This window comes from Oreochromis aureus, linkage group 15 (assembly GCF_013358895.1).
Source record: "Oreochromis aureus strain Israel breed Guangdong linkage group 15, ZZ_aureus, whole genome shotgun sequence".
Lineage (NCBI taxonomy): Eukaryota > Metazoa > Chordata > Actinopteri > Cichliformes > Cichlidae > Oreochromis > Oreochromis aureus.
In genome coordinates this window covers 25600078-25623934 of record NC_052956.1, presented here as the reverse complement: position 1 = coordinate 25623934, position 23857 = coordinate 25600078, and the positions used below count along the sequence as shown (strand labels likewise).

The window sequence follows — 23857 nt, the reverse complement described above, 5'->3', positions numbered from 1 at the left end:
AACGTGACTTTTAGCAGCTCTCTCCACCTGTCAGTGCTCATCAAGCATAAAACCCTTCCTGTATAAAATGTCACTCAACACAGACTCAATAAATGCTCACGCTGATGAAGCTGTCTCCTGTAGGCGTAGACGGTTTACTCCAATCGGGTTTCCTCTCGTTATCGAGGAAACAAGAGCAGCCGACTCGCTTCACTTTCCTCGTTTTCTCACGTCTATTTTGAAGTTTCTCTGACAGTTGACATAAAAAACATCACCTAACTCGTGGAGTGTCAAACTGCTTCTGCATGAAACACAAACTGGGAAAAATTAGCGGCGGTGGCGTCTAAGGAGGAAGCCGAGCTGTTGAGACTCTCCTGCAAACAAAGCAGCCTCCGCTCATCACCTGAACCGCCTCGCATAACCCCGACCGCCACAAACATCACGGCGGCGGCTGTGATCAAGGCCGACACTTCGCTGTTAGATAACGAGGCGAGGAGAGTCGGAGAGAGCAGTGAGGAGGAGGAGAAACTGCAGCTGCTAAGCCGAGTGAGGAAAACAAGAAGAAACAGACAAGAGAAGAGAGAGTGCCGCTCTCCGCCTCGTGTTGGTTATTTTGGGTTTCTGTTACTCTTCCAAACCAGCTGATGAAGCAAAGACGGGTTCAGGTGTAATGAGCGGCGTGCTCCTAGGAGTAAACTGATCAGTGCTGTCAGCCATGATGAAGAGAACCGCCCGAGAGGAAGGGTGAAACTTGGGGAAATTGCTCTCCTGCCCCCAGCTTCATTCTCACAAACACAAATAGATCCTGTTTGCATGTTAGCGTCAGCTCAGCATCTGCTGCCACACAGCCTTCACCTTCACGGCAGTAAGCCTTAAAGGCCGTCCACACATACAGACTGACAGAGAGGCTCAGAGATGCAGTGAAATAACCATTCTCAAGGTAAACTCTTTGAAGGATACCACTTACTGTCATGTGACAGGTTGGTAAGTATGTTAGAGTCCACAAGGAGCCAACCATCAGCACTGGGCGGGGCTTAAGGCACTGATGGTTCAGTAGTACATTGGATCCCTTCCTACAGGAACCGCCCACAGACCTGCCGTCCCCGACACGCTCAGACGGGCTCATCACTTTTTACAAATTCTATGCGGATTATTTACGTTTTCATCACATCAGTGTAAAAAACAGCTGATTGTTAACTTGGTAACATCGGACCTGCGACAGGTGCAATTTAATGACATCATCAAATAAACTCACTTTTCTGACTTAAACTGTGGTAAAATCAGAAGAATTTCGGTTACGAATACGCTAAGCTGTTCTCACATTAGATTGGGCACTCTTGCGTCTGTCTGAGCGTGCTCAGAGAAGAAAGCCAGCACCATGGCCGAGCAGCTGCTGTAATTGGTTAGTAAAAAGCCAAAGAGAGAAACCTTGGGTTTGGGCTCTCCTGCAGGACCAACACCCTCTTTGCTCAGCTCCACCCTTTGCTTGGCATCTGCATGAGGACCCATCCCTTCAGCTGGCATCATCACGGGGCCTGAAAGACCAAGACATCAGAATTCATAACCTCCGCAACGTCCAACCAGTCTCTGACAGGTGCTCAGGTCTGCGGTCCTACCTGATGGTGGGGCACTGTAGGGGGGTCCCTGTGGCGTCATCCTCCCAGAGTTACTCCCTGGCTGCTGACTGTAAGGACCTCCAGGACCTGCGTGGCCTCCTGGACCTCCAGGGCCCATTGCACCCAGCGGTGTCATGCCCGGGTAGCTGCCCTGCCTGGAGAGGAAAAAGGTTAAATGATCATTACAAATGCGTGGAACAGGCTGGAACTGTGTTGTTAGAGGAGCCAAAGAAGCAAAGAAGCAGAGCTGAGGGCTTAGCAGGTCAGAGCACTGACCCAGGCAGGTTTCCATCCAGCACAAATATTAATCCAGTGTCCAGTTTAAAACTGCTGTTTTTATATTAGATATTTGCTTTGTGGGATAAATAGCAGGTGGCGTGGTACCATTGCAGAAGAAGAACACGATGATGTTTTTAAGAGAGCTTCAATCAAAGTTGAAGCACGGTTAGCTTCAGCTGTGGGTATAAAAACAGCAACAGCAGCAGCAGCTGGCGGAACCACAGAAGAAGTAGTTAGTAAAACGTGTCATTAACCCTCTGTGAGCTATAGCAGACCCTCACAGCTGTCTGCTAACAAACCTACCCATAATGCTCAGAGGGGGCCTGCACAGCAGGCTGTTGGGGCTGAGCACTGGAGCCCTGCTGCTGGGACTGGTGCTGATGAGGGTGGGTAAGAGGGTGGGAGGGGTGGAGGGTGGGAGAGAGGGCAGGTCGACCGGTGTGCCAGGATGGGCTGTTGTAGATGGGTGAGCGAGCGAAAGGAGGCCTGGAAAAATGGAAGGAGGACGGAGGGAGAGAAGGAACAAACTTTCATCAGTGTGAGCCCAAAAATCAAAAACGAGCTTCATCACAGTTCAGTCGGCTCCACAGGTGCGCCGGCTTCGTCCTCTGGGAGTTTTCCACGGACACTGGGAGGTTTGAGCAGATTTAAACTGATTCTAGTTTTTAACCCCTCAATAAGAAAAGTTAGGATGAACTAACAGCATCATTTCACAGATTTATATTTAAAAGCTGCTGATGATTGTGAGGACCAAGCCACCTCACCGAGCTGTAGCTAAAGCTCGGTGGGTCGACTCACCTGCTCTGATTGGCTGCTGTAGACGGTGCTGATGATGAGTTGGCACCGGGTCCGGTGGTGGGGACAACCTCAGGTGGCTTACAGCTGGCGTTGGGTCCCGGGGGCCCCATGCCCTGCCCAGTGGCCTGCGGCATGCTAGGTGAGGTGGGGGCCAATGTGCCACCTCCTGCAGGGTAAGGCCGCCCACCCACACCGGGCCCGGGGCCAGGACCACGGCCCGCTGGGGTGGACGGGCCCTGGCCGTGCATGGGACTGCTGGCGTTCAAGCCCAGGCTGTTGGCCAGGCTGGAGCCCGGGCCCGGGCCCGGCCCGCTGTAGTTGGCACTGGGGGTCCCGCCATAGTGCGGGGGCCGCGGGTAGTTACCTGAGTAGGACCAGACAAGTTATCAGAGATGCAGTGAGAGGTTAGAAAACAAAGTGTTTTTGTGATTTAACCATGTTCTACCTGGAGGGCCGTACTGCCCATAGGAGTGGCCAGCCTGCTGGTAGGAGCTGTGGTGCATCGGCCCCCCCGGCCCTGGGTGAGGGGTCATGGACGAAGAGGAGTGCTGGGGCCCAAACTGAGACCCAGAGGTGCTGCGTTGCATGGTGGATGGGAAACCTGGAGATGAAGATAAAGATGGTAGGGGGAAGTGACAGGGTTAGCCTAGCAGTAGCTTAGCTAACATGACTGACTGTAAAAACTCAGAAACCATGAACCTTAAAACCTCGTTTAACCTCAGAAGCTCACATAGAAAGATTTAAAATGATTGGTTAATCTACAATAACTCAGTTGTACTGGTGACTTGTACCTCTGTCCTGAGTCATGGCAGACTGGGAGGAATGAGGACCAACATCTGGACCAGGACCAGAGACCTGAGGGGGCATCTGAGAGCCTGAAACAAAGAGAGTCGTTACTCCACAGGAACATCGAACGCATCACAGGACCTTGTGATAACACTCATAACTGTGCTCCCACCTGGTCCGCTGGTGGCAGGGGAAAGAGGTCCGGAGCGCGATTGGCTGCCAGAGCCAGCTGGGGATGGGGAGGGGGAGGGAGAGGGTCCGGTGCGAGGTGGCGGAGGGAGGCGAGGGGAGACGTGCGGGGAGAATGGAGAACGGGCTGGAGTCCCCTGGTCGCCCTGAGCGCTGCTGGAGCCCGATCCCCCCGAACTCACCACTGCCTCTGTGCCAGTGGGCAAATCGTCGATGGAGCCGGAGAGGTCCTGAAAGACAGCACAGAGCAGCAGATGATAAAACACTTGGTGGACATTTTCACACTCGTTCACCTGTTTGGATAAAATTCATATGTACCTGCACTGAGTGAACCAAACACGACTAGCAGCTGTTCTGATGCACGTTGGACTTTAGGTTTCTATTTTATTTCTGACTCGTATTCTGGTGAATCGTTACAGCTGCTGCTGCTCGGTAAATGACATCAGTAACACCCTCACAGGAGGATCGTTGACCGCTCTTTGGCGCCGGCTCGTAAAGCTTCAGCAGACGCCATAATAAGGCAAGGAGGTGGAAACGTCCCAGCTGGAGCACATTAACCCCAAAACAGGGCAGCTGAGTGGAAACTGCTCTGAGTCTGCAGCTTCTGAAGAAGCGAACGTCACAGGGAACCTCGAACAGAGAGGTCACCATGGACCTTGGTGCAGAAAAAAAGGATTTCGAGCTGCGCCTCATCTGTTTTTGATTAACAAGAGCTGACTGTAAGTCATGTACAGAGGTGGAAAAGACCTGAATATTCACTCATTAGTGTACAAAATTGCAAAAACTACAAGGAGGAACTCCTCGCCACGACTAACTCCCTCACATTTTAAGAAAGTGATTCAAATCTGGGGCAGCACAGTGGCACGGTGGCAAGCACTGTTGCCTCACAGCAAGAAGGTCTTGAGTTCAATTCCACCATCAGGCCAGGGTCTTTCTGTGTGGAGTTTGCATGTTCTCCCCATGTTTGCGTGGGTTCTCCCCGGGTACTCGGGCTTCCTCCCACAGTGGAGCTTGGTTAATTGAAAAATCTAAATTGTGAATGTGAGTCCGAAATGGTTGTCTGTCCCTGTGTGTTACCCCTGCGACAGACTGGCGACCTGTCCAGGGTGTTGCGCTATGACATCCCCCGCGACCCTGAAAAGGATAGGCGAATGGATGGATGGATTCAAATCTGTAGAAAATATTTGGCGTAGGGTCATCTTTACTTTTAGCCAGGTGCTAAACCAGAAGATGTCATTTTTGAAATCAAGCTCATAGCATTCAAGTTTTTCTGTTTGAAGATGAAAAATCAAAAAGGCTGAACATGAACCTACAGCCAAACACAGCCCTGAGGAAAGATTCAAATGTCTGCATCTGTGAGTCTGATTGGTTCAGAGCAATGTAACGACTGTCATCTCTAAAAACGAGGGTTCATGTGCACACCAACGAAAGAACGTTACACCCCAGTTGTTCACATCTGCTTCCACATCAGAGTACGATCCAGGCTGAGCCTGGGATGGGTTCGCCGCAGACCTGGTGGATGCTAGGTGGTTAGCATTCACGCTAACTATTGTGCAAAAACTTGATTTTCCAAAACTGGAAAGGAAAACCCTCCACCAGGGCTAATTCCTTTGTTTTACTTTTTTACTCGTTAGTGAACTAGTTGAGGTCAGGAAACCTGCAGAGTCTCCTCATTTCAGTCCACCGAAAGAGTCACTTAGGGCTCAGCGGACAGGTGCAGAGTGGTGAGCGTGGTTAAACTGAAATGTTGGAGGTCGAGATGTCACACTCAAATTTACGGGGAAGTTGGGACCACAGGGATACCGCCGTCAGGCCACAGTTTAGCCTTTTTATACAGATTTCAGTGCTAAGGTGAAGCACATCCAGTAACCATTTCTCAGTAAACAACTCAAATCCTCCATCGTGTAGTTTTCACGTAGTTACAGCCTTTTATGTGATAAACAATAAAAACCATCAAACCACAATCTTTTTAAGGTGTTTGCCGGCAGGTCAGAAGCAAACAGAGAACTTTAAGATTCACACAAATAACACAAAAGTGAGATTCATTTAGAGTAGTGGATGTGTGTGTGTTTAGGTCATTAACACTGGACACCCTCACCTGAGAAAGCACCTTTGGATGTGTCCCAAAGCCAGCTGGGCTCTCTGGATTGTCGTAGCACAGCTATTTTAGGGTTTTTCTTCTTATAAGGATTTATTATCAGTCCCAGTCTTTCATTACAAACTTTTGCTGCCATCAGCACGAATCATGCCAGCTAAAAGCAGGTGAACTGTGTTGTCTCTTAAATGCAATCTGGGCTCACAGCTCTGCTGTCTTCAGACTTTCACTAAGTTTGTCTTAAAACATGAAGGCTACGCCAACTCCCCCACTGTCTGCTCCACATCTCCACAGTTTCAAATTCAGCCTGGCTTTTTTTGTTTGATCTCGGCTTCTTGGAGGAAAAATGTGAGTTCTTTGTGGAAAAATTTAATTTATCAGGAGAGGCCGAGTCCTTAGACTAAGCAGAGGACTGGACTTTAAAGCAGAAACACGTCAGTAACAGAAATAAAAGCAGAGCACTGAGCGGCTGAGAGAAAGAGCAGGGAGGAGCAGGCGGAGGTGAAGGAGCCGCCGCGGAGCGACGCGCTGCAGGTTGGTGATTTATGGCCGTAATTACCCCGTTTCATTAAAGCCTCGCAGGCTCTGATTGGATGAAGAGAATTTTCCGACCTCATCGCTCATTCGGAGTTATCCTGCAGAGCGAACAACACGCTTCTCTTTGTTTCTCCAACAGGAGCGAGCCCTCCTCCTCCTGCTCCTCTAACAGACAGCACCTCCCTGAAACAGATTCTCCATTAAACAGCGATGAACACCGCCGGCGTCATGTGATCACACACCAGAACAGAAAGAGTCAAACATGGAAACGTGCAGAGGTGCGCTCCAATCGTCTGATTGATCTACGGTGATCAATTTTAGAGCAGCTCAGGTTTCATTTTTAATTCTAAGTACTTATTGATGATTATAAGTTATGTTTTTATTGTTGATAATAAATCGGATTAATCACCCAGTCCTACTCAAAAGTTTAAACATTTAAAAAAAAGAAAGGGACCAGTTCATGAGTCTGAACGGCAAAAAAGATTAAAAACTGTGAAACTATCTGGCAGAAACAAATCTGTAGACGTGGACCCGTCTCTCCTTCTCTGTCAGTGTTTCTGTCACACACGTCTTTCCGAGAATTAGGGCGGCGTGTCCTTGTTCGCTGCTAGGTCAAACCCATTTACAGGCGTCGAGCGTTCTTTTGTTCATTTCAGACTGAGCAGAGAAGAAAAATGAGCAACCGTCAGCAAAAAACAAACACATTTTGGATTTCTGTCTCTGAAACATCGGGACTGAACATCGCCGACTCTGAACTGAAGTCAACTTATTAAAGAGTCTGCAAGGCCTTCGGGTGCAGCTGATTTCTGCTGATTTTCTCCTCCTGCACTCATCTTTCCACCAGCAGTCGCCATGGCAACTGCATCAGCACCACGACTTCAAAAGGAGGCTCCAGAAGATAAAGAGCAAAACAGAGAGAGAGGGGTGATGAGGCACAGCAACAGAGACAGAGAGGAGAAGGAGAGAGAAGGAAGGGGAGGAGGATGAGTGAGCGTGAAGGAAAGAGGCGAAGGCGGAGATGGAGATGATGGAGGTGGGTGGAGAGGCTGAAGCAGAGCTGCAGCTGAAGGTGGTGAAATTAACAGACTGAAATCATCGAGCAGGATGAAAGTGTGACGTGAACTGAAAGTCACACATTGGTGTTCCTCAAGGCTCCATTCTGGCCTCACTGATGTTTCATAATGAGTTTAATTAAAGACGATGAGCCGTGCTATTGTTCTAGATTCTCTCATGGTGACGTTTGTACGAGAGAAATTCGAGCGCCAACTTGTTATTATTATAATATGATTAGATGGATTTATTAATTGGGTTTTAAGTTCCCATGACCATTGAGATCTCTCTGTTTATACTGCAGACAGAGGTGGTGATGATGGTTAAACTGAAAACCTTTAATACATCTGGGCACTGTGAGAAGGTGGCAACCCTATACCCTCAAAACAAGTAAAATCGTTTCTTTCATTTGGGTAAAGTTTGTCCCACGGCGAGATCACACGTCTCTGTACAAACAGGAGAAACGCGCAGAGCCAACAACAACTACAGCGAGTAAAAAGTTTAGAAATATAAATGAAAATGAGGCCTGGCTGTCATGTCATCCTCTTAAAAACATCAAACACTCAGATATGTGTTTCTGCTTCATACAGTTTTATTCTTTTATGGTCTCTGCTGTTTTTTTAATCATCATCTTCCTGAATTTCTATGGTGTGCATTCTTGATTACAATCTTCTTGCTTCTGCGTCCACTGGTTTTGCAGCTAACCTCTGTAGTAACTCAGGATTCTGCCTGAAGTTACATGTGGTGAATAAAATCAGTCTGAACTGACTCGTGCTCATCCAGCAGCAGACGTGCTGGCTCGCTAATGGGCCGAGTCTTTTCGGGGTTAAACCTATTTTAAATGTAAATGGCGGTTCCCTGTGAGAGCCGTCGCAGCTCGCCATCATTATTTCAGTCGTGTGTCTCTGAGTAGCGCGGCGACACAGGCCGAGGCGGCGGGGGGCCTCAGGCGCTCAGAGCGTGAAACCTGCGAGCTTCAACTCAGAGAAAAGAGGACGGCGTGATTATTGACAACGAGGCCGGCCTGCGGACAGCGGGGGGCATGAAACGCGTTCAATATGTCACGAAGGCTGAATCACGAGCTATGAGCCTGACAACAAACAGCTCTTATTCTGCTAAAACCGAGCTTGCGGGATCAGAACAGGACAGGAAGTCGGGACTGAAGAAAGCCGACCCACCAGGAGGAAAACTGTTTGACCTCGGCCTCCAAACCTCACAAACAGAACTTTAACTTTCCACAGATCAACAGAACACGGCCTTAGAACTGCATTCAAACTAAACATTTATTATTATCATTAATATTTATTTTATTACAATAATAATATTTTATATATATACCCAAATCTGAAAAATCTGACACGCTGTATTTTACACTACTCACAACATTTTGGAATCAGGGTTGTTTAGTCTGATGTAGGGCTGTCACCATATCCGATCATCACTACTCGATTATTATAGCCAAAATCATTAACATTAGTTAATTATTAGTTAACTGAACACAGAGTCTGAGTGTAGTGAGGCACAGATGGTTCATACCTCAGCATCAGTTTTTTAAGAAGTGGTGCAGACAGATTAAGAAACTGCCTGTCCATACAGGAACGTGCCTGTTTGATAGAAAACTCCTCAGGTTGGGTTTGGTTTATTCTGCAGCAGGAGCTCAAGGAAGCTTTAACATGAAAACTAAACGGCTTTTTAGGCTGAATCCTGCTGTCCTTTAGATCCGCCATCAGTCAAATACCAGGACAAGAACTCTGTGGTGTAGATGTGGTACTGACTCAGGATCAGTGTGTCAGCCCCACAGGATAAATTTCAGGTGTGTTGGGCCATAAAAAAAAAAAAATTGCTGTAACCCACATCAGGCCCACCTCATTACTCCTGGACCAAATCTTGCCCACTCAGTATTCAGCGGTGCTGTGAGTGAGTCATAAACAGCTCACATAGACCTGGATGAGTCTGATTTATGACCCAGGGTGACCACGACCATCACTCTACTCTTTGAACTCTGTCATGGTTTGACCAAACAGTGATGGGAACTATTCAGAGCATCCGTAATAATACTGGTATTAATTTTTACTGCTATTATTAAAGTATCATATTATGATATTAATGACATAGTGACATCATATTGTTATGTTGCCTATTGAAACAAGGAGGAGGAGATGCTAGCAGCCAGTGATGAGTGACCCACTGAGCACCACTGGAGCGCTGGACTATTACAGTTACTGATCCACTCTTTGACCCAGAGACAGCTGCTCACTGGGACAGAAGGATGGAAAAAGTCCTTGTTTCATTCGCAATAATATACCCTCCTGCCTGTGAGCTGCACTCACCAACATTCTGCTTTTTTCCAATATTATCTGAAATATTATCACAACGTTCTGTGAAATATTGTGATAATATTCTGAGGTTATATCGTCCATTGCTAATGGAAACTCTGGCTTGTTGTTGGTTTGTGTGGTGAACTCTGTGTGTGTGTGTGTGTGTGTGTGTGTGTAGAGTTGGGGGTCTTTGCGCCTGACCAGCAGAGAGCAGCTGTGTGTTCGGACTCACTGGCAGACTGGACGGCCTCTCCTGTTGGCTCAGACTCATCTCCTCGTGGTTCAGTTTCCCAGGAGTCATAGCGGCAGACTGGCCCCGGCCCCCGTAAGCCTCCTGCGGCACCTCCTGCAGGGTGACAGACAGACAGAGCATTTAAATCTTACAGGAACAAACAGCAAAAAAAAAAAAAGGTTTCCTCTGTGTGCTCTGTTGGGTTGATGGTGACTTTAGATTTGGCCTCAGGTGTGAGGCAGATGAAGTACATGGAATACTGTTTTCTATGTAAATCCTGTCTGAAGCCCCATCGGTGGCGTTTCTGTGTTGATTGTGCGGTTGAAGCATCATATTGGCCCGGGACATTCCGTCTTCCTCAGTGCATAAAAGTGGTTGTTCTTCACATTTGCTGATTTTGTTTAGTTGGATTTGTCATTATAGACTTGTTTCATAGGTCTAGTTAAGTGGTAAACATGGACACTGGCCACAGTAATATGTTGGCGAGTTTCCCAAAAGACCCAATCGCACCAATTTGTGTCGGTTTACGCTTGCTCATTTGGTTTGATTGAGCTGTAGTCATCTCTACATGAAGTCTGAATAAAGGTTAGCACCCAGTTTTCTTCTGTTCTCCTTTTTATTAATTTATAATTAATAAATGAACTTGGTGAAAACCTGAGCTGAGCGGGTCTCCCTTCTCTGACGTGTCCTGAATGAACCAGACGCAACAATCCATTCAGAAAAAATGAAAGACATCCCACAATGCACTTGTAGCAGACCTCAGAGTAGTGCTGGACATCTCTTGGCTGCAGGTGGAGCTGTGGTAGCTGCTGGGAGTCTCAAAGCCTGGCTCCCGCTGCCTGCTCCCGGTCAGAGTCTCAGCTGCCGTCTTGAGGAAGATGAAGATGATAAAACAGCAGCTGGAGGTCGGGGTTTCCCCATTGCCTGCAGCCAACTCCATTTAAACACCATGAAGATCTGACATTGTTGAAGTGATCAAATAAAAAACAGACTGAAGGAGATGCTCTCTCTCTCTCTGTTTCATGTCTTCACAAAAACTTGTGTAACACGATCCTCTGAAGACAAAGACAGCTGTGTTTGTGAACAAAGACCAAATGAAGTAACACTTTAGGACAGAAACAGGGCAGAAAGGATCGTCATTATCAGCAAATACAAACTAAATACTAAAGTTAATCTAGTCTTTTCAGTGAACTGAAGGTCTGTTCGATGCTTCCTTCATGGGAAAATTTCACAATAGAATCTGATGAGGATTTACCTCGTCGCTGTTTAATCCCACCCAGCCATGGGCAGACCCCAGTGGACAGATTAGGTCTCTGGAATGGCGTGCTAAAGTCTCACTAACGTTCTATCCCGTGGCCTGGAGAGTGGTAGGAAATGGATGGATGGAATTTCTTTCTATTAAATTTATCTATTACTTCTAATGTCTCTGCTCTTTTTGTTTTTTTCCTGTTTAATTCCAGTTTGGATGCTGTTTTTTTACTTCTGTAGAACATTTCATGTCTTTTTTAAGTGCTACAGAGACAAAAGTAAGCGGAGCTTGCTAGCTGAAGGCGTTTCAGGAGCCATTCTGAGATGTTTTGACCTTGTGAGGCTTGGAGAGTCTGCAGCAGCAGCTTAAAGCTCTCTGGAGGCCTCGAGCGGTTTCCCCTCAGAAACATCCACATAGAAGACAGCCACACATCCACAGCAGCATCACAACTTCTTTTGTATTTGACAACATTATCATACAACTTTTCTGTTTTCTTATCTTCTGATTTCTGGTTATATGTTGAAGCCTCTTCTTTCTTATTTTTCACAATAAAAACTGTCAAGAGGTTCCTTTCCTTCCCTTTACTCCTGTAAAAGGCTCTTATTGTGGAAAGATGTGCAGGAATTTGAGTGAATTAACAGTAAAATCAGAAAGACAAAACAAAGTTTAGGTTCGTAATCCCAGTCCTACCTGCTGTGGCAGTGGGCGGGGCTGCATGTACGGTGGCTGACTGGGGGCAGCAGGTTGCTGCTGTGGCGGGCTGAAGTATGGCGGCTGGCCCGGCTGGCAGTAACCACTCATGTTCTGCTGTTGCTGCTGCTGGCCGTACTGAGAGCCCATCTGAGAAGAGACCGCAGACATCAGAGACACGAGGCCAATCGATATTACCTCGTTAACACCACAAACACGAGGTTAAAGCTTTGAAACGGCCGATAGATTTCCACAGACTCAACAGACAGAAAGACTCCATGTCAGAAACATGAAGAGTGCAAAGAAATAAAACAAACTCAAATTTACAATTTGCATTCTTTAGCAACAAATCACGCCTTTCCTTTGCGTTCTGTTACATTAAGCATCAGTGCTTCTTTAAATTTGAATGAGACTTTATTTTGTGAAAATCATCACCTGCATTAAAGCATGAAACAGTGGCGCAGTGCGCAGCGTGGATGTCGACATTTTACTTCTATTTTATTGAACAAAAGGACCAAAGCGGACAGTAAAGTGGGAACTGCATCCAGGACAGAAACATCAGCATTACGCTACGCAGTGTATGCAGAACCCCGTCCAGCAGCCAGAGCCCAAACTTCAACGGGTAACACGCCGATGAGCAGTCAGGCTGCGTTTCTACCTGGTCATGTTTCTAAAGTAGAATCACCGTGGTGACTGCTTCGATCGCACAGTGATTTTACTAACTCTGGAAAAATACAAATTCTGCAACCGGTTGGTGACTGATTGCTAAATATTGCAGAACTGTTGCTAGGTGACATTAGCTGCTAACAGGTATACAGCACTGCACTTGTGAGTGCCGACTGCTGCAGTTACCTACAGTTTATATGGAAGAGGCCGATTTGTTGTGTTTCTAGTTTGAGTTTCAGTGTTTAGTCGTGTTTAGTGAGTGTTTGCAGACAAGTCAGTGTCTTCTTACAAGCTCTGAGCGACCAAAGCAATCATCAGGACGTTTTTAGCACACCACTGTCTGTGTGAGCAGCTTAACAAGGCAACAGCCAGCAACCACCTGGGGAGGACACATTTTTCCCTAGCAACCGGAGGTTACCAAGAGGTTGCTAAACAGTCTTAGTTACTTCATATAAAGTTAAAATATAAAATTTAAAACACATGATGCTGTGTTACTATAGATGCAGCTGCTCAGTTGTACAGAAGTGATGAAACGTATATACATATTAATTAATCATAATTTTAATAATAATATCAAATATGTTTCTGAATAATCAGTACTTATGCATAAACTTGTATTATAGAAGCAGGACTGAGACTCATACTTCAGCACAGAGTCTGAACACTTCCTTCACTGGTTCTTCCTCACAGACGCTCTCAGTTTAACTCTTGTGCAACCTCCACATAAAAAATAAAAAAAAAGACGCCCCCAGCCTTCACTGCTCCAGCTAAAGAGTCAATTAAAAGCCAAACAAAAGCAGCTCTGTTCTTCTGATGATAATAATAATCTGTCTTGCTCTACAGTGAAGCCGCTCAGGAATCACAGTCCACCCTTTTCCTGGAAAGCGACCTCTAAATTTAATTTCCTGAATATCTCAGACTTCCTCTGTGGATCAGATCTGTTCTCAGACTGGAGGAAGCTTCCTCCAGTCATAGACTTCTGACCCCTGACCTCGTGTTTTGCAGCGTCACAGGAGAACCACATGATGACCGTCAGTATGAGCCACATTTCCGATCTTTAACACATTCCTCCTCTTAGACCCGATCGGTCTGCTTCCAGATACGCAGAGTGAAGAAGAGGAGGAGGCAGATGAAAAGACATAAATTCACTGATTCAAACTGATCATCTTAACGCCAAACCAACCATCATACTCCTACTCATTAACATTCATACCACCTTAAAAACCTGCTTTAAAATCAGATGTGTTGAAACTCATCCACACAGCTTCTCTCTCAGATCGTTATCTGGCTCAACACAGATACCACAAAATGCAATACGATGCAACCTCGGTGCAACCCGAGAGAGCTGCAGCTGCGGGATTAACCGCCCTGCTCGAGAGCACTAAAGTGGGACAGAAAGCTGGCAATGTCTGCATAAATATCAGGAAGACTCAGACAGACTTCAGGCTGCACATGGACTCTGAAAGCCTGGACGGGCCTTTAAGCGACCTCACCTCCAGCACATTCTTTGATCAAGAGCATTTCCTCACCAGCATGTCCGTCAAACCTGCAGCTTCACTGAAACAGAGATTACAGTCGGAAGTCTGAGTTCATGCTCTAACAGTAACTCGGTAACCTCCTGAAACCAGGTTGAGTCTGCGGCGCTCATACAGGGGAGCCAAGGGTCGAATTTCATGTGGAATCAGAGAGTTAATAAAGAACAGTCCCGGGGCCACTTGGGCCTTGCGCTTCCATGAAACTCATTACTCTCTCTGCGTGGGTGGCGTCCTTAATCAGACACGACAGCGGCGACACGAACTCCCTCAGGCCGAAACCATCTGCAACGATGCAATAATGACGCCGTCCAGCCCGAGAGTCGGCAGGAGAAACACCTTTAGGTGGTTCACCTGCAGCCTGAAAGGACCGCCCTCCTCACAGCTCTGAAATCGATCAGGTTCTTAGAGCTTCTAACAGAAAGGTGAGACGAAGCCCGAACAGAAAATTCACTGACTGAAGCTGAACATCTATCTTAAACGGGAAGAGAAACCCAACTCGAGAACACACAGGTTCAGATTGGAGCTCAACGGCCTGACGACAGCACAGAGGCTGAACCACAAGAGGTTTCAACCTTCTCCACCTGCTGGAAGACTCAAACCAGCACAAACAAATGCAGACTTCCTACAGCTGAACCACCGAGGACAAATTCAACCTCTTACTGTCCTCAGAATTAGATTCAGGCCCAACAGTGATGAAACCTGAAGAAAAGTGCTGTGGCTCACAGCAGCAGGTTCAGCCAGGCTACACTCCTCCTTCTCCTGCTCGTGGCCACAGTTTCACATTTTCAACTTTAATGTCAGAAAAAATAAAGTTCACACATGTCTACACAGCAGCTCCAACCTTCATCAAAGACTGAAACTGTACTTCCTGTTGTAACTTTCCAAATTAAAAGTTTCTTGTCTTCTGGGTTTTTCCTGCATAGTGAAGACTGAATCACTGTCAGTCTAACAATGCTACTTTTCTAAAAACTCTTCTGTCGACTGGGACTTTTTATCTCCTTATCAAATACTAGAAAACTGCATAGCTCACATGGACTCACTGCCTGTATTAGGACCTGACATGTACAGATAAACACTTGCTGAGTGTTTTAGTTTTTTATTCTTCTCTGAAAGCTTTAAAATCCACAGTATGTGTGGATGAATTCAGCCATGGTTCTGACTGATTATTATTAACCCATCATCACTGAGACAGACAGATTTATTCTGCCTCCTGATTCATTCGCTGAGAAGAAGCTTCGCCGTCTGTTGCTCTCTGTGGCATTCGGCGGTGTTTACCCACCGAAGGATCCAGTCTGCTCTGAGCTGCAGTGTCAGAGCCAAACTGGAGTCTAAGAATAGCCCGAGCCCAGGGTGCACCAGAAATAGCCTGACCCGGGCCGGCCCGGCAGAAGCCGTGCGGTCTGACTGCATCAACAGACGCCTTGTCCACGGTGACGAAACGGTGACGCTGCAGATGAATCAGCACCAGCGGAACGAAGGCCTTAGTTTCCATAAACCAGCTCAGAGGCTGCTGAACACCAGCAGAGCAGGAGCAGGGACGGCAAACTCACAGGAGATGATCTCATTAGTCATCCTGGGAGGACACTAATGAGCCAACAATCTGTATGCTAATGAGTATCTGGTTAATGCTTCATACGTGTAGCCTAATGTGGAGAGTTACAGGAAGCTCTCGGGTCCTCTGGCCTGTAGTAAAGCAACCTGATCTCTACAGAAATCAGAGTTTTACATATCAGCCTGGCGCTGCTCTGCAAACACGTCTCACCGCTCTGCAGCCACGATGAGAGCACTGATTTGGGCTCTGATCAGGTCTCTTTTATCACCTACAGTACACACCCCAGATGAACACCACCACCCGCCACACTGGGCTGCCTCACACTCAGATTTAACAGTTTTAAAACATCACATAAAGTCATGAGAGCTATAATGACTGAAAGAGTGAGGTCACAAACACGAGCTCCTCCACAGAGGCAGGCTTAGGAGCTCAGAGGAGAGCTCCTGCTCCTCCATGTTGTAAAAAAGCTGCTGAGGTGGGTGTGTGTGTAGTCAGGCTGCCTCCTTAACACCACCATTTGGAGGTTTTGGAAGAGATTTGGGAAAGACCCCGAAGTAGATAAACAACCTGCTGTTAAGATTATATACACCTCATCTGACCTGGAAACACCTTGAGATGCTGCAGAGACAGACGTCTGCATTACCTGCTTTACTTCAGACAGGTCGGAGATCACAAAGGAGGGTGGAGTCAGATAACCTGGCAAGTTTCACTTCAACATGAAGGTTTTTAAATGGGAACTTTTGTCTATACAAATTCTCCCACAGTGTGCACCTCAGGATCCTTTCAGCGCCGTAGGTCAACCAAGCATCCAGGGTGGATTTAACGGACCAGTTAAATTCTGCATGAACTCATCAAATCATTTAACTTTTAAATCCTGTCTTAAACTTATTTTTATCACCTTTCCAGTAATTTCAGGGAAATTGTAGATTCCTATTTTTCATCTTTCATCTGTTTTTTCATTATCTGAAGATGGTCTTGATGCTGTTATACAACTAAATTGTTTCGAACTGGCCAGTGCAGCCACAGAAAGAAATGAAAGCCTGTAAATTACTGATAAGCATCACTTCTTTACTGTGACAATAAAAAAAAAAAGTAAAGCTGAAGACTTTCAGGTGTTTGATTTATGATCAGATTTATGGATGTTCAGTTTTATTGATGTCAGCTCCTGTAACTGCAGAGTTTGAAATCCCACCCAGAACTACAAGTTAAATGAAACTAAAGAATTATTTTACATTAATTCGTCCAAATGGAGCCTTAAAGACACATCTGAGCGCCTCCTACCTGTTGCTGAGGGTACTGCATCCCTCCCATTCCCAACTGCCCCCTGCTGGACATCCCCATCGGGTATCTGTGGGGGGTAGGGGAGCCGTAGGGCTGTCCAGGGTACGGTGCCCCCTGCTGCTGGGAGTACGGGTTGGTGCTCATCCCGTATAGTTGAGAACGCTTCATCGCCATCGGGTCCATGGGCGGCACCTGAGGAGGAGAACACGGTGGATAATTAGTGACGCCATGAACTTAACACCATGTTTAAAGACACAACACGCGACTCTGATTCATCAGTGTGACAAAATCTTTGATGACTACAGAGCAATGACATCATCAACATTCATATTAGTAAGACCTGAGGAGGAACTGCATCTTTATGTTTGTTTCCACTATGAGAAATCCAAACTGTCCATCCATCAGTTTTCTTCCACCATTAGCTCACTCTTTTATATCCATCAACACCAAGTCTGACTGAGCACGCTCACACTGATGGACGGATGGAAAGTTAAATATCTTTATATGTAACCTTCAACCCACGCTGATTCTTCTAAAATCACCAACAGCTCCACTCTGTATGTCTGCTTGGGGGTTTGGCCTACTGCCACCTGCTGCAGGTAACACACCGCACATTATCCCAGTAACTTACCCACTGATATGGTTTGTCTGTTTTCACTGAGGCTCATGGCATGTGCTCAGGTGTGAGGGAGTCAGGTGTGTCTCTGAGAGTGAACCCTCATCTGCGGCATGCTGAAGGCCTGCGAGGCCACTTTAAGCCGGAGTCAACAGTCACGCCTGGGTACACTTTAATATTCACACTCACTCTGTATTTGACACACTGACATAATAATAGTAGGTGAGAGGAGTGACTCAGAGAGAACAGATGTTTCGCTGCCGCTCCGGCAGCTAAAAATAGAAACCGCTGACGGATTTTACGCTTAAAAAAACTGACGCAGACTTTTAATCCTGTCCTTTAATCTCCTCTCACTACACAGCAGTCAGCTGAGCAGAGTAAATAAAGAGAAACCTCAGGCTGGAGCGCTGCCAAGCCCACACAGCTGCTTCAAGTCAGGCAGAGGATCCACAGACCGGATGTAAACAGGAGGACAGGAAGCTGCTGTGACGAGGCCACGTCAGAAGCAGCCGATCCATTTTCCTGAGTACTGCTATCATCACGACCCTGGCCCAAACTGCAGAACGTGTGTTTTATTTGGACAAACCTTTGGTCAACGCAACATTTCTGATATTTAGTGTTTTACTGGCTGATTATTTGTAATGGATGCTGATGGGAATTGTTGGAAAAAGCAGGAAAAAGAGTGAAACTCAGTGGGGTGCTTCATCCTCCTCTGCTGCATTTGGTCCAATATGGTGGCGATAAGGCACCGTCACGGTTAGCCATTATAAATTTTCATCATCAAAACCCATCAAATAAATTCACTCTACACAAGTTTCATTTCAGATATCGTAGATTGGGATTGGCTAACAAACGAGTGGGTGTGGCCAAATCAAGTCAAACAGAGACTGCGAAAATAAAACAGCTGATAGTCAGGGTGTTCTACCGCAAGGTGGCGCTCAAGTAAGATAACATTGCTCCGTACAAATCACATTTACTCAAATACCCTGCAGACCACAGGCATGTTTGATATAATGAATAATATGGCCCTGAGATATGCCACAGTAGTGCCACCATATGGTGTGGTACAGAACTGCTTTAATCTCAGGAGGTTTGTCAGGAATTGCTATTTTCTGCTGTTTTTTCTATTAAACATACAAAACTGCAGCACATCGATCCCGCACCTTTTTCCAGTCAAACAGCCCAATTTTACTCCCAGAACATCAAATTCTGCCATTTCATCGGAGCCATCAGCATCTCACAGAAACACGACATTTCCTTTCACGCAGTCAGTGTGATTTATCGGGTTTATGTTGATAAATGTTGAGTCCCTCACTTCCACTTCATCATGGACCCACTGACGTCACATTTAAACACTATAGATCAGCATCATTAACACGCAGGGTTAATACTGCAGAGGCGCGTTTTAACCCAAACCACGTTTCCTAAAGCTAATCAAACAGTTTTTGGAGTCTATGATGCCGAGAACAAAGCAAACATAATAAGGCACAAACTGCAGCCTTCTCACTCACAAGCTTATAACCTACAACACCATCAACCTTCCATCCTTCGTACTAGGGCTGGGCCATATCATACCGTTCACAGTAATACCGGTATAATGTTAGGCAATGATAAGAAAATGAAAAATCGCGATAGAATATGGGTAAAACGCGCATGCGCAGTAACTTTGTTTTCATACGCACATGGCGGAAAAAGCATGGCGGCAACGGAGAATGAGAAGGGCGAAAGCGGATCGTTGAATGAAAGAGATGAACCAGAAATAGTTTGTAAAAATGCTACAACTTCAGTGATGTGGAACTGGTTTGGCTTTCGTCCATCAGATACACACCAAAGCACATTTTTTGGTAGAGCATGTAAGCGGGCCATCGTTATTGCCGTTATTACCGAACCGATTTTATGTGGTACACAGCGCTCAAAAATCTGTCAAAAAATGTTTTAGTACGAATTTTCAAATATATATTGTGAAAAATATTTTTGGCCAAATTGCCCTGCCCTACTTCGTACCAGCAGTGAGGATAAGATACAAAGTTTTTTAGCTTAAAGTTTGCAGACTGTTGCTCTGCCTGCTGTGTAATGCCATGGCTGATGTCCTGGTCACTGCTCATGCAAACTGTGACACCAATAGCCTCATAACCAATAAGACTCAAGCTCGAATCCCTGTATATCCAACACATCGAAAACATCACCGCCTTTAAACAAGTAAAAGAAGTCAGAACAGGAAACAAAACCATCTGGGTTTTAGCATTAGCATTAAAGCATCTGTAACGCTGCAGCATCGATGGTTAAAGGTGATCAATCAGCCGAACATTAACATTAAACAGTATTCTTCATGCTGAATTTATCACATTAAATCTGATCTCAGACCTTTAGAAGAATCAGCCGCTTCAAGCACTGATGATATTTGGTGTTCTCGGTTACTAACAGAAGACCCAACAATTAAACTATTTTAAACTTTAATATCTGAAAACACAGCCAACATGTGTGTCACTCCTAGGTGTTGGTCATCCGATCACAAGATCCATAAACCAACACATTAGCTCGACTACAGGAATAAACTCCTGTATGAAACGTGCAGGCTCTGAGGCTCTGCCCTAAAAGTCTTTATTTCAACTAGAAAACAAAATCATAAAATCTTGCTCCAGAAGGAGCGTCGACACAGGCCGAGGCCGGCAGCGAGGAGGCGGATAGAAACGACGAAGCAGAGCCGGCCGATCCACAACAGAGATACTACAGTTTCTATTTTCCTTAGTTTTTATTCTGATTTCAGTTTTTATATCAGTTTCGGGAGGTTTACAGAGCGAAAATGTTTAGAGTTTGTCCTCAGCTGACTCAGAGTCCCGTAGACGAGGACAGACACACAACATCTGCATTCATTTCATATTTCACCTTGTTTTATTTGGGTTTATTGAGCTGCTGAAACAATAACTTCACAAATTTTGGGGTTAATCAAGTTGATTAACCACATCGACCAGAGCCTCATTAGCCTGTCTGAGCTGTGACCAAATGGACAAAAACTGAAGACTTTTCATTTTATCTCAGTCTTCTGTATCATTTCAGTTTTCGTGTTTTACAGAAGTGTAATTTTTAAATTTTTATTCTGCTAACTAAAATGCTGACTGCCAACTGGTACTAGTTTTAAGTTTAATTATAATAAGATATATGTGTGTGAAACTTTGTGTGTGAAACTAATAATTCTTTCTTTTTTTGTGTAACTGCACAGTGCGATTACACAAATCCTCATTTCTGTTCAGGGCACCAACACGTGGGATTAAAAGGAAACTGAAACAAATTTAAAGAGGAATCGGTCCTGTTGCCTCGTGTCATCCTGTACACCGAGCCTGCAAGTTATTGAGTTTCTTCATGTAAGCACGTATTGCATCATATTTTCCAATAAGCCAACACACAAGTTCAGCTAATTGAACCTGATCTCAGACATATGAGCAGACAGTTTGCTGACAGAGATTCTACCTGTGCAAAAGAACTTGTGCATGGTTCATCGTTTCTAACAAATAACTGTGTTCATGGCCCCATTCGGACGAGGTAATGGATGGTTAGTGAATGATAATTATTCACTAAAAACACATTTTATTAAAACAGAAGTTGATTTATTGAGTAGCTGAAAAATTGCTTGTTGGCATCCAGTCAAATGATCCTGAAAATAAATTAAGGGATCATAATTCCATTATTCAATGGTGACTTAATCACATGCAGACTGGCATTTCCATTGTTTTCTGCTGTTTTAAAGACCTGCTAATAATTTGAAATAATAACCTGTCGATTATTCCATAAAGAAATCATTTTTAAAAAGTCTTGTGAGTCTATTAATTGCAGTTAAACCGTGACTCTGACGGGCTTCTACAGTGCCCCGCCGGTCCAGGTAAAGTGACCCTGACATGGAGTAGGGATGACCGGGGCTGAGGCCTCCTGCAGGCCGGGCTGCAGAGGCTGCTGCTGCGGGGTCAGCCAGTGTGTTAGCCCCAGTGTTGTGCCGGTGGTGATGGGCACATGGCTAATCTGCATGAGTGAAGGTCAGAGCTCCCGAGCGGAGATGGGGCTATTAATGGGCTTCCTGCCAAGAAAGTTGTGGCCGGAATCAGAAGCTGAAACGGACGCTGTTGCAGGAGGAAGCGTCACCTGATTAGACCCGAGTCCCCGCCACACTGTGCTCTCCCGGCGAGGCAGAGAAACAGATAAAATCCGAGGAAAGCGCTTTATTAACCGGTGACCCCTCAAAACACATCATTAGCATACGCGAACTGTCAGATTTGAGCGGAGCTGTCAACCGTCAACCCCTGTCACCATTCAAACCGCGATCTTTTCAAGTGTAACAATATAACTGATTACAGCCACCCAGTTTACATTTTAATATATATTTATAACAAATTCGACCTCTTATAAAAATCAGCAACCTAGCTACTTTCACATATGAAGGCCTTTGCCGTTAACGAAAGCTATATCCTAATGATAGCTTAGCCTAGCGGGCTAAAAGCGAAGTCACCTTGGACACAATCGAAAACTTCCCCAGCTCCTGTCATCACGAACAGTCGCTAATGCTTGTCATTTATAAAAGCAATTAATCACACAATAGAATTTGTTGGCTTTAGAGTCCTAAAAGACTAAATGTGGGTGCGGTGCTTAATTAATGAATCTGTCTGCAGTGAAAATTAAAAAAAAAAAAAAACAACACACACACACACACCTAGCTTAGCAGCTAGCTGCCGTTAGCTATTTGCGTTAGCATCGCGGCTGTTAGCAGCTAGCAGGTTAACGGTAGTGCGATGTCCACCTGTCATTAGTCAGTTATAAGCGGTGTTAATAAGCTGTTATTCACCTGAGCCCTGCCGCCACCCTGCCCGGGATTCCCTGGGCTCATGGTCGGGTGATTTCTCTGCTGTCCTCCCCAGCCGTGAGCCCCGGAGCCGTACTGGGAGCCCATGTCTTTAGCCAGCCCCATGCTCGGCTGTTGCTGTGCAGGATTATTATAATCTGGATATCCACCTCCATAACCCCGCATCATCGGACTCGGAGAAGTTAATAACTGGTTCAAAGTCGGTGTTGCCCCCGACGGGTGCTGCTGTTGTGGCTGCTGCTGCTGACCCTGTCCGGGGAACCGCTGAAACCCGCCGCCGCCTCCTCCGCCTCCAGCCGGGGAGCTGCTAGCAGTCATCGCCGCCTTGCTGTGGTTAGCAGCGGCCGAGCCTGCGCCGCTGCTGCCGGGGCCCAGCAGGTTGTTCCCCTGGCGTGACGGGCTCATCATGCCGCCGTATCCACTGTTCCCGTACCCGGGCCGGTAGTTCGGGTAGTGGTTGTAGGGGCTGTTGTTGCTGTAGCCTTCGTGGGAGTTGTGGACCTGATCCATGGTGCTGAGTACGGAGCGCGCCGCTCTTACCCCAGTCCCTGGGCTTTGTTGTCCGCCATGTTGATCGAAGCTAGGCCCTCCTCTTCCATTCCCATAATAATGATTAAACTCGGAGCTGGTCCCAGTCGGAGGAGGGTTGTTGTCGGTGCTGCTGGTGGCTGATCCCAGCCTGGCATCCATCCGCTCCTCCTCCTCCTCCTCCTCCTCGCTTTGATTCAGCTCCTGTGCTCGGCTGCTCCCCTCCTGCAGGATGTTTGCTGTGCATCCATGCTGCTGGATGCTGCTGCTGATGGTGCTGATGGTGTTGTTGTTGTTTGTGTTGTGGTGTGTTTGCAGTTGGAAGTGGAGCTGCTGGACAAGCTGGCTGAACGACGGAGGTGTTTGGTGGGATGATGAGGCTGATGATGACGATGATGAAGATGAAGGAGGAGGAGGCTGGGGAGGTCCAGCACCACCAGTGGCAGCACCGGCTCCACCACAGATACCTAACGTTTTCACTGGATGCCCACTGAGCATCCCCGTCTCCCTGCTCGCCGCAGCAGAGGCACGGCACGGCCTGGCCTTTTGTCCCCCCTCTCTCCGGTCTCGTATCCCCCTCCAGGTTCTCCACCCACATCACTTATCCCAGTCTTCCACTTCTCCTCATCTCAGGGGGCTGATGCCACCTGCAAGGCCACAGGTGGAGAGGGGGCAGTCAGTGGCAGAAATTTCTCATAATAATAAAAAGCTCAAAAACCCACTCTTTAGGTCTCACACCTCCCATGACCTCTCTAATAACCCCAGTCAGATAAGCCTGCCACACTGATTGGTGTTTTTACCTTTTCACCCCCAAAATACCTGAACCATCCATCAGCAGCTACAGCAGTTCTTCTTCTCAGTGAGAAGGAGGCGGAGGGCTGATGCCAGGACATTTTTTCCTTTAAAAAAGTCTGATAACCAGATGAGTTGGAGTCACTTTTTCATGTTTTGTAACTAATCTTATGACCGTGCTCCTCATCCTTCCTGTTTGCAGCCACAGAAACAGCTGAGA

At 46.4% G+C, this 23857-nt stretch overlaps 1 protein-coding gene across 2 annotated transcripts in view; it reads right to left on the bottom strand.

Moving 5' to 3' along the window:
• The window catches only part of arid1b (AT rich interactive domain 1B (SWI1-like)), a 33360-nt gene extending 9723 nt beyond the window's left edge, over positions 1-23637 (bottom strand). The window contains exons 1-11 of one of the 2 annotated variants that reach the window (XM_031729764.2): positions 22300-23637; positions 16853-17044; positions 11819-11968; positions 9880-9993; positions 3631-3877; positions 3464-3547; positions 3118-3273; positions 2673-3036; positions 2178-2360; positions 1596-1750; positions 1408-1514 (exon numbers count right to left, since the gene is read on the bottom strand). In XM_031729764.2, coding sequence (XP_031585624.2) covers positions 1408-1514; positions 1596-1750; positions 2178-2360; positions 2673-3036; positions 3118-3273; positions 3464-3547; positions 3631-3877; positions 9880-9993; positions 11819-11968; positions 16853-17044; positions 22300-23343 — 2796 coding nt within the window. In that variant the 5' untranslated portion in view covers positions 23344-23637. The remainder of the gene's footprint in view (positions 1-1407; positions 1515-1595; positions 1751-2177; positions 2361-2672; positions 3037-3117; positions 3274-3463; positions 3548-3630; positions 3878-9879; positions 9994-11818; positions 11969-16852; positions 17045-22299) is intronic. The other variant, XM_031729772.2, reaches the window with a different exon arrangement.
• Positions 23638-23857: the final 220 nt, after the last annotated feature.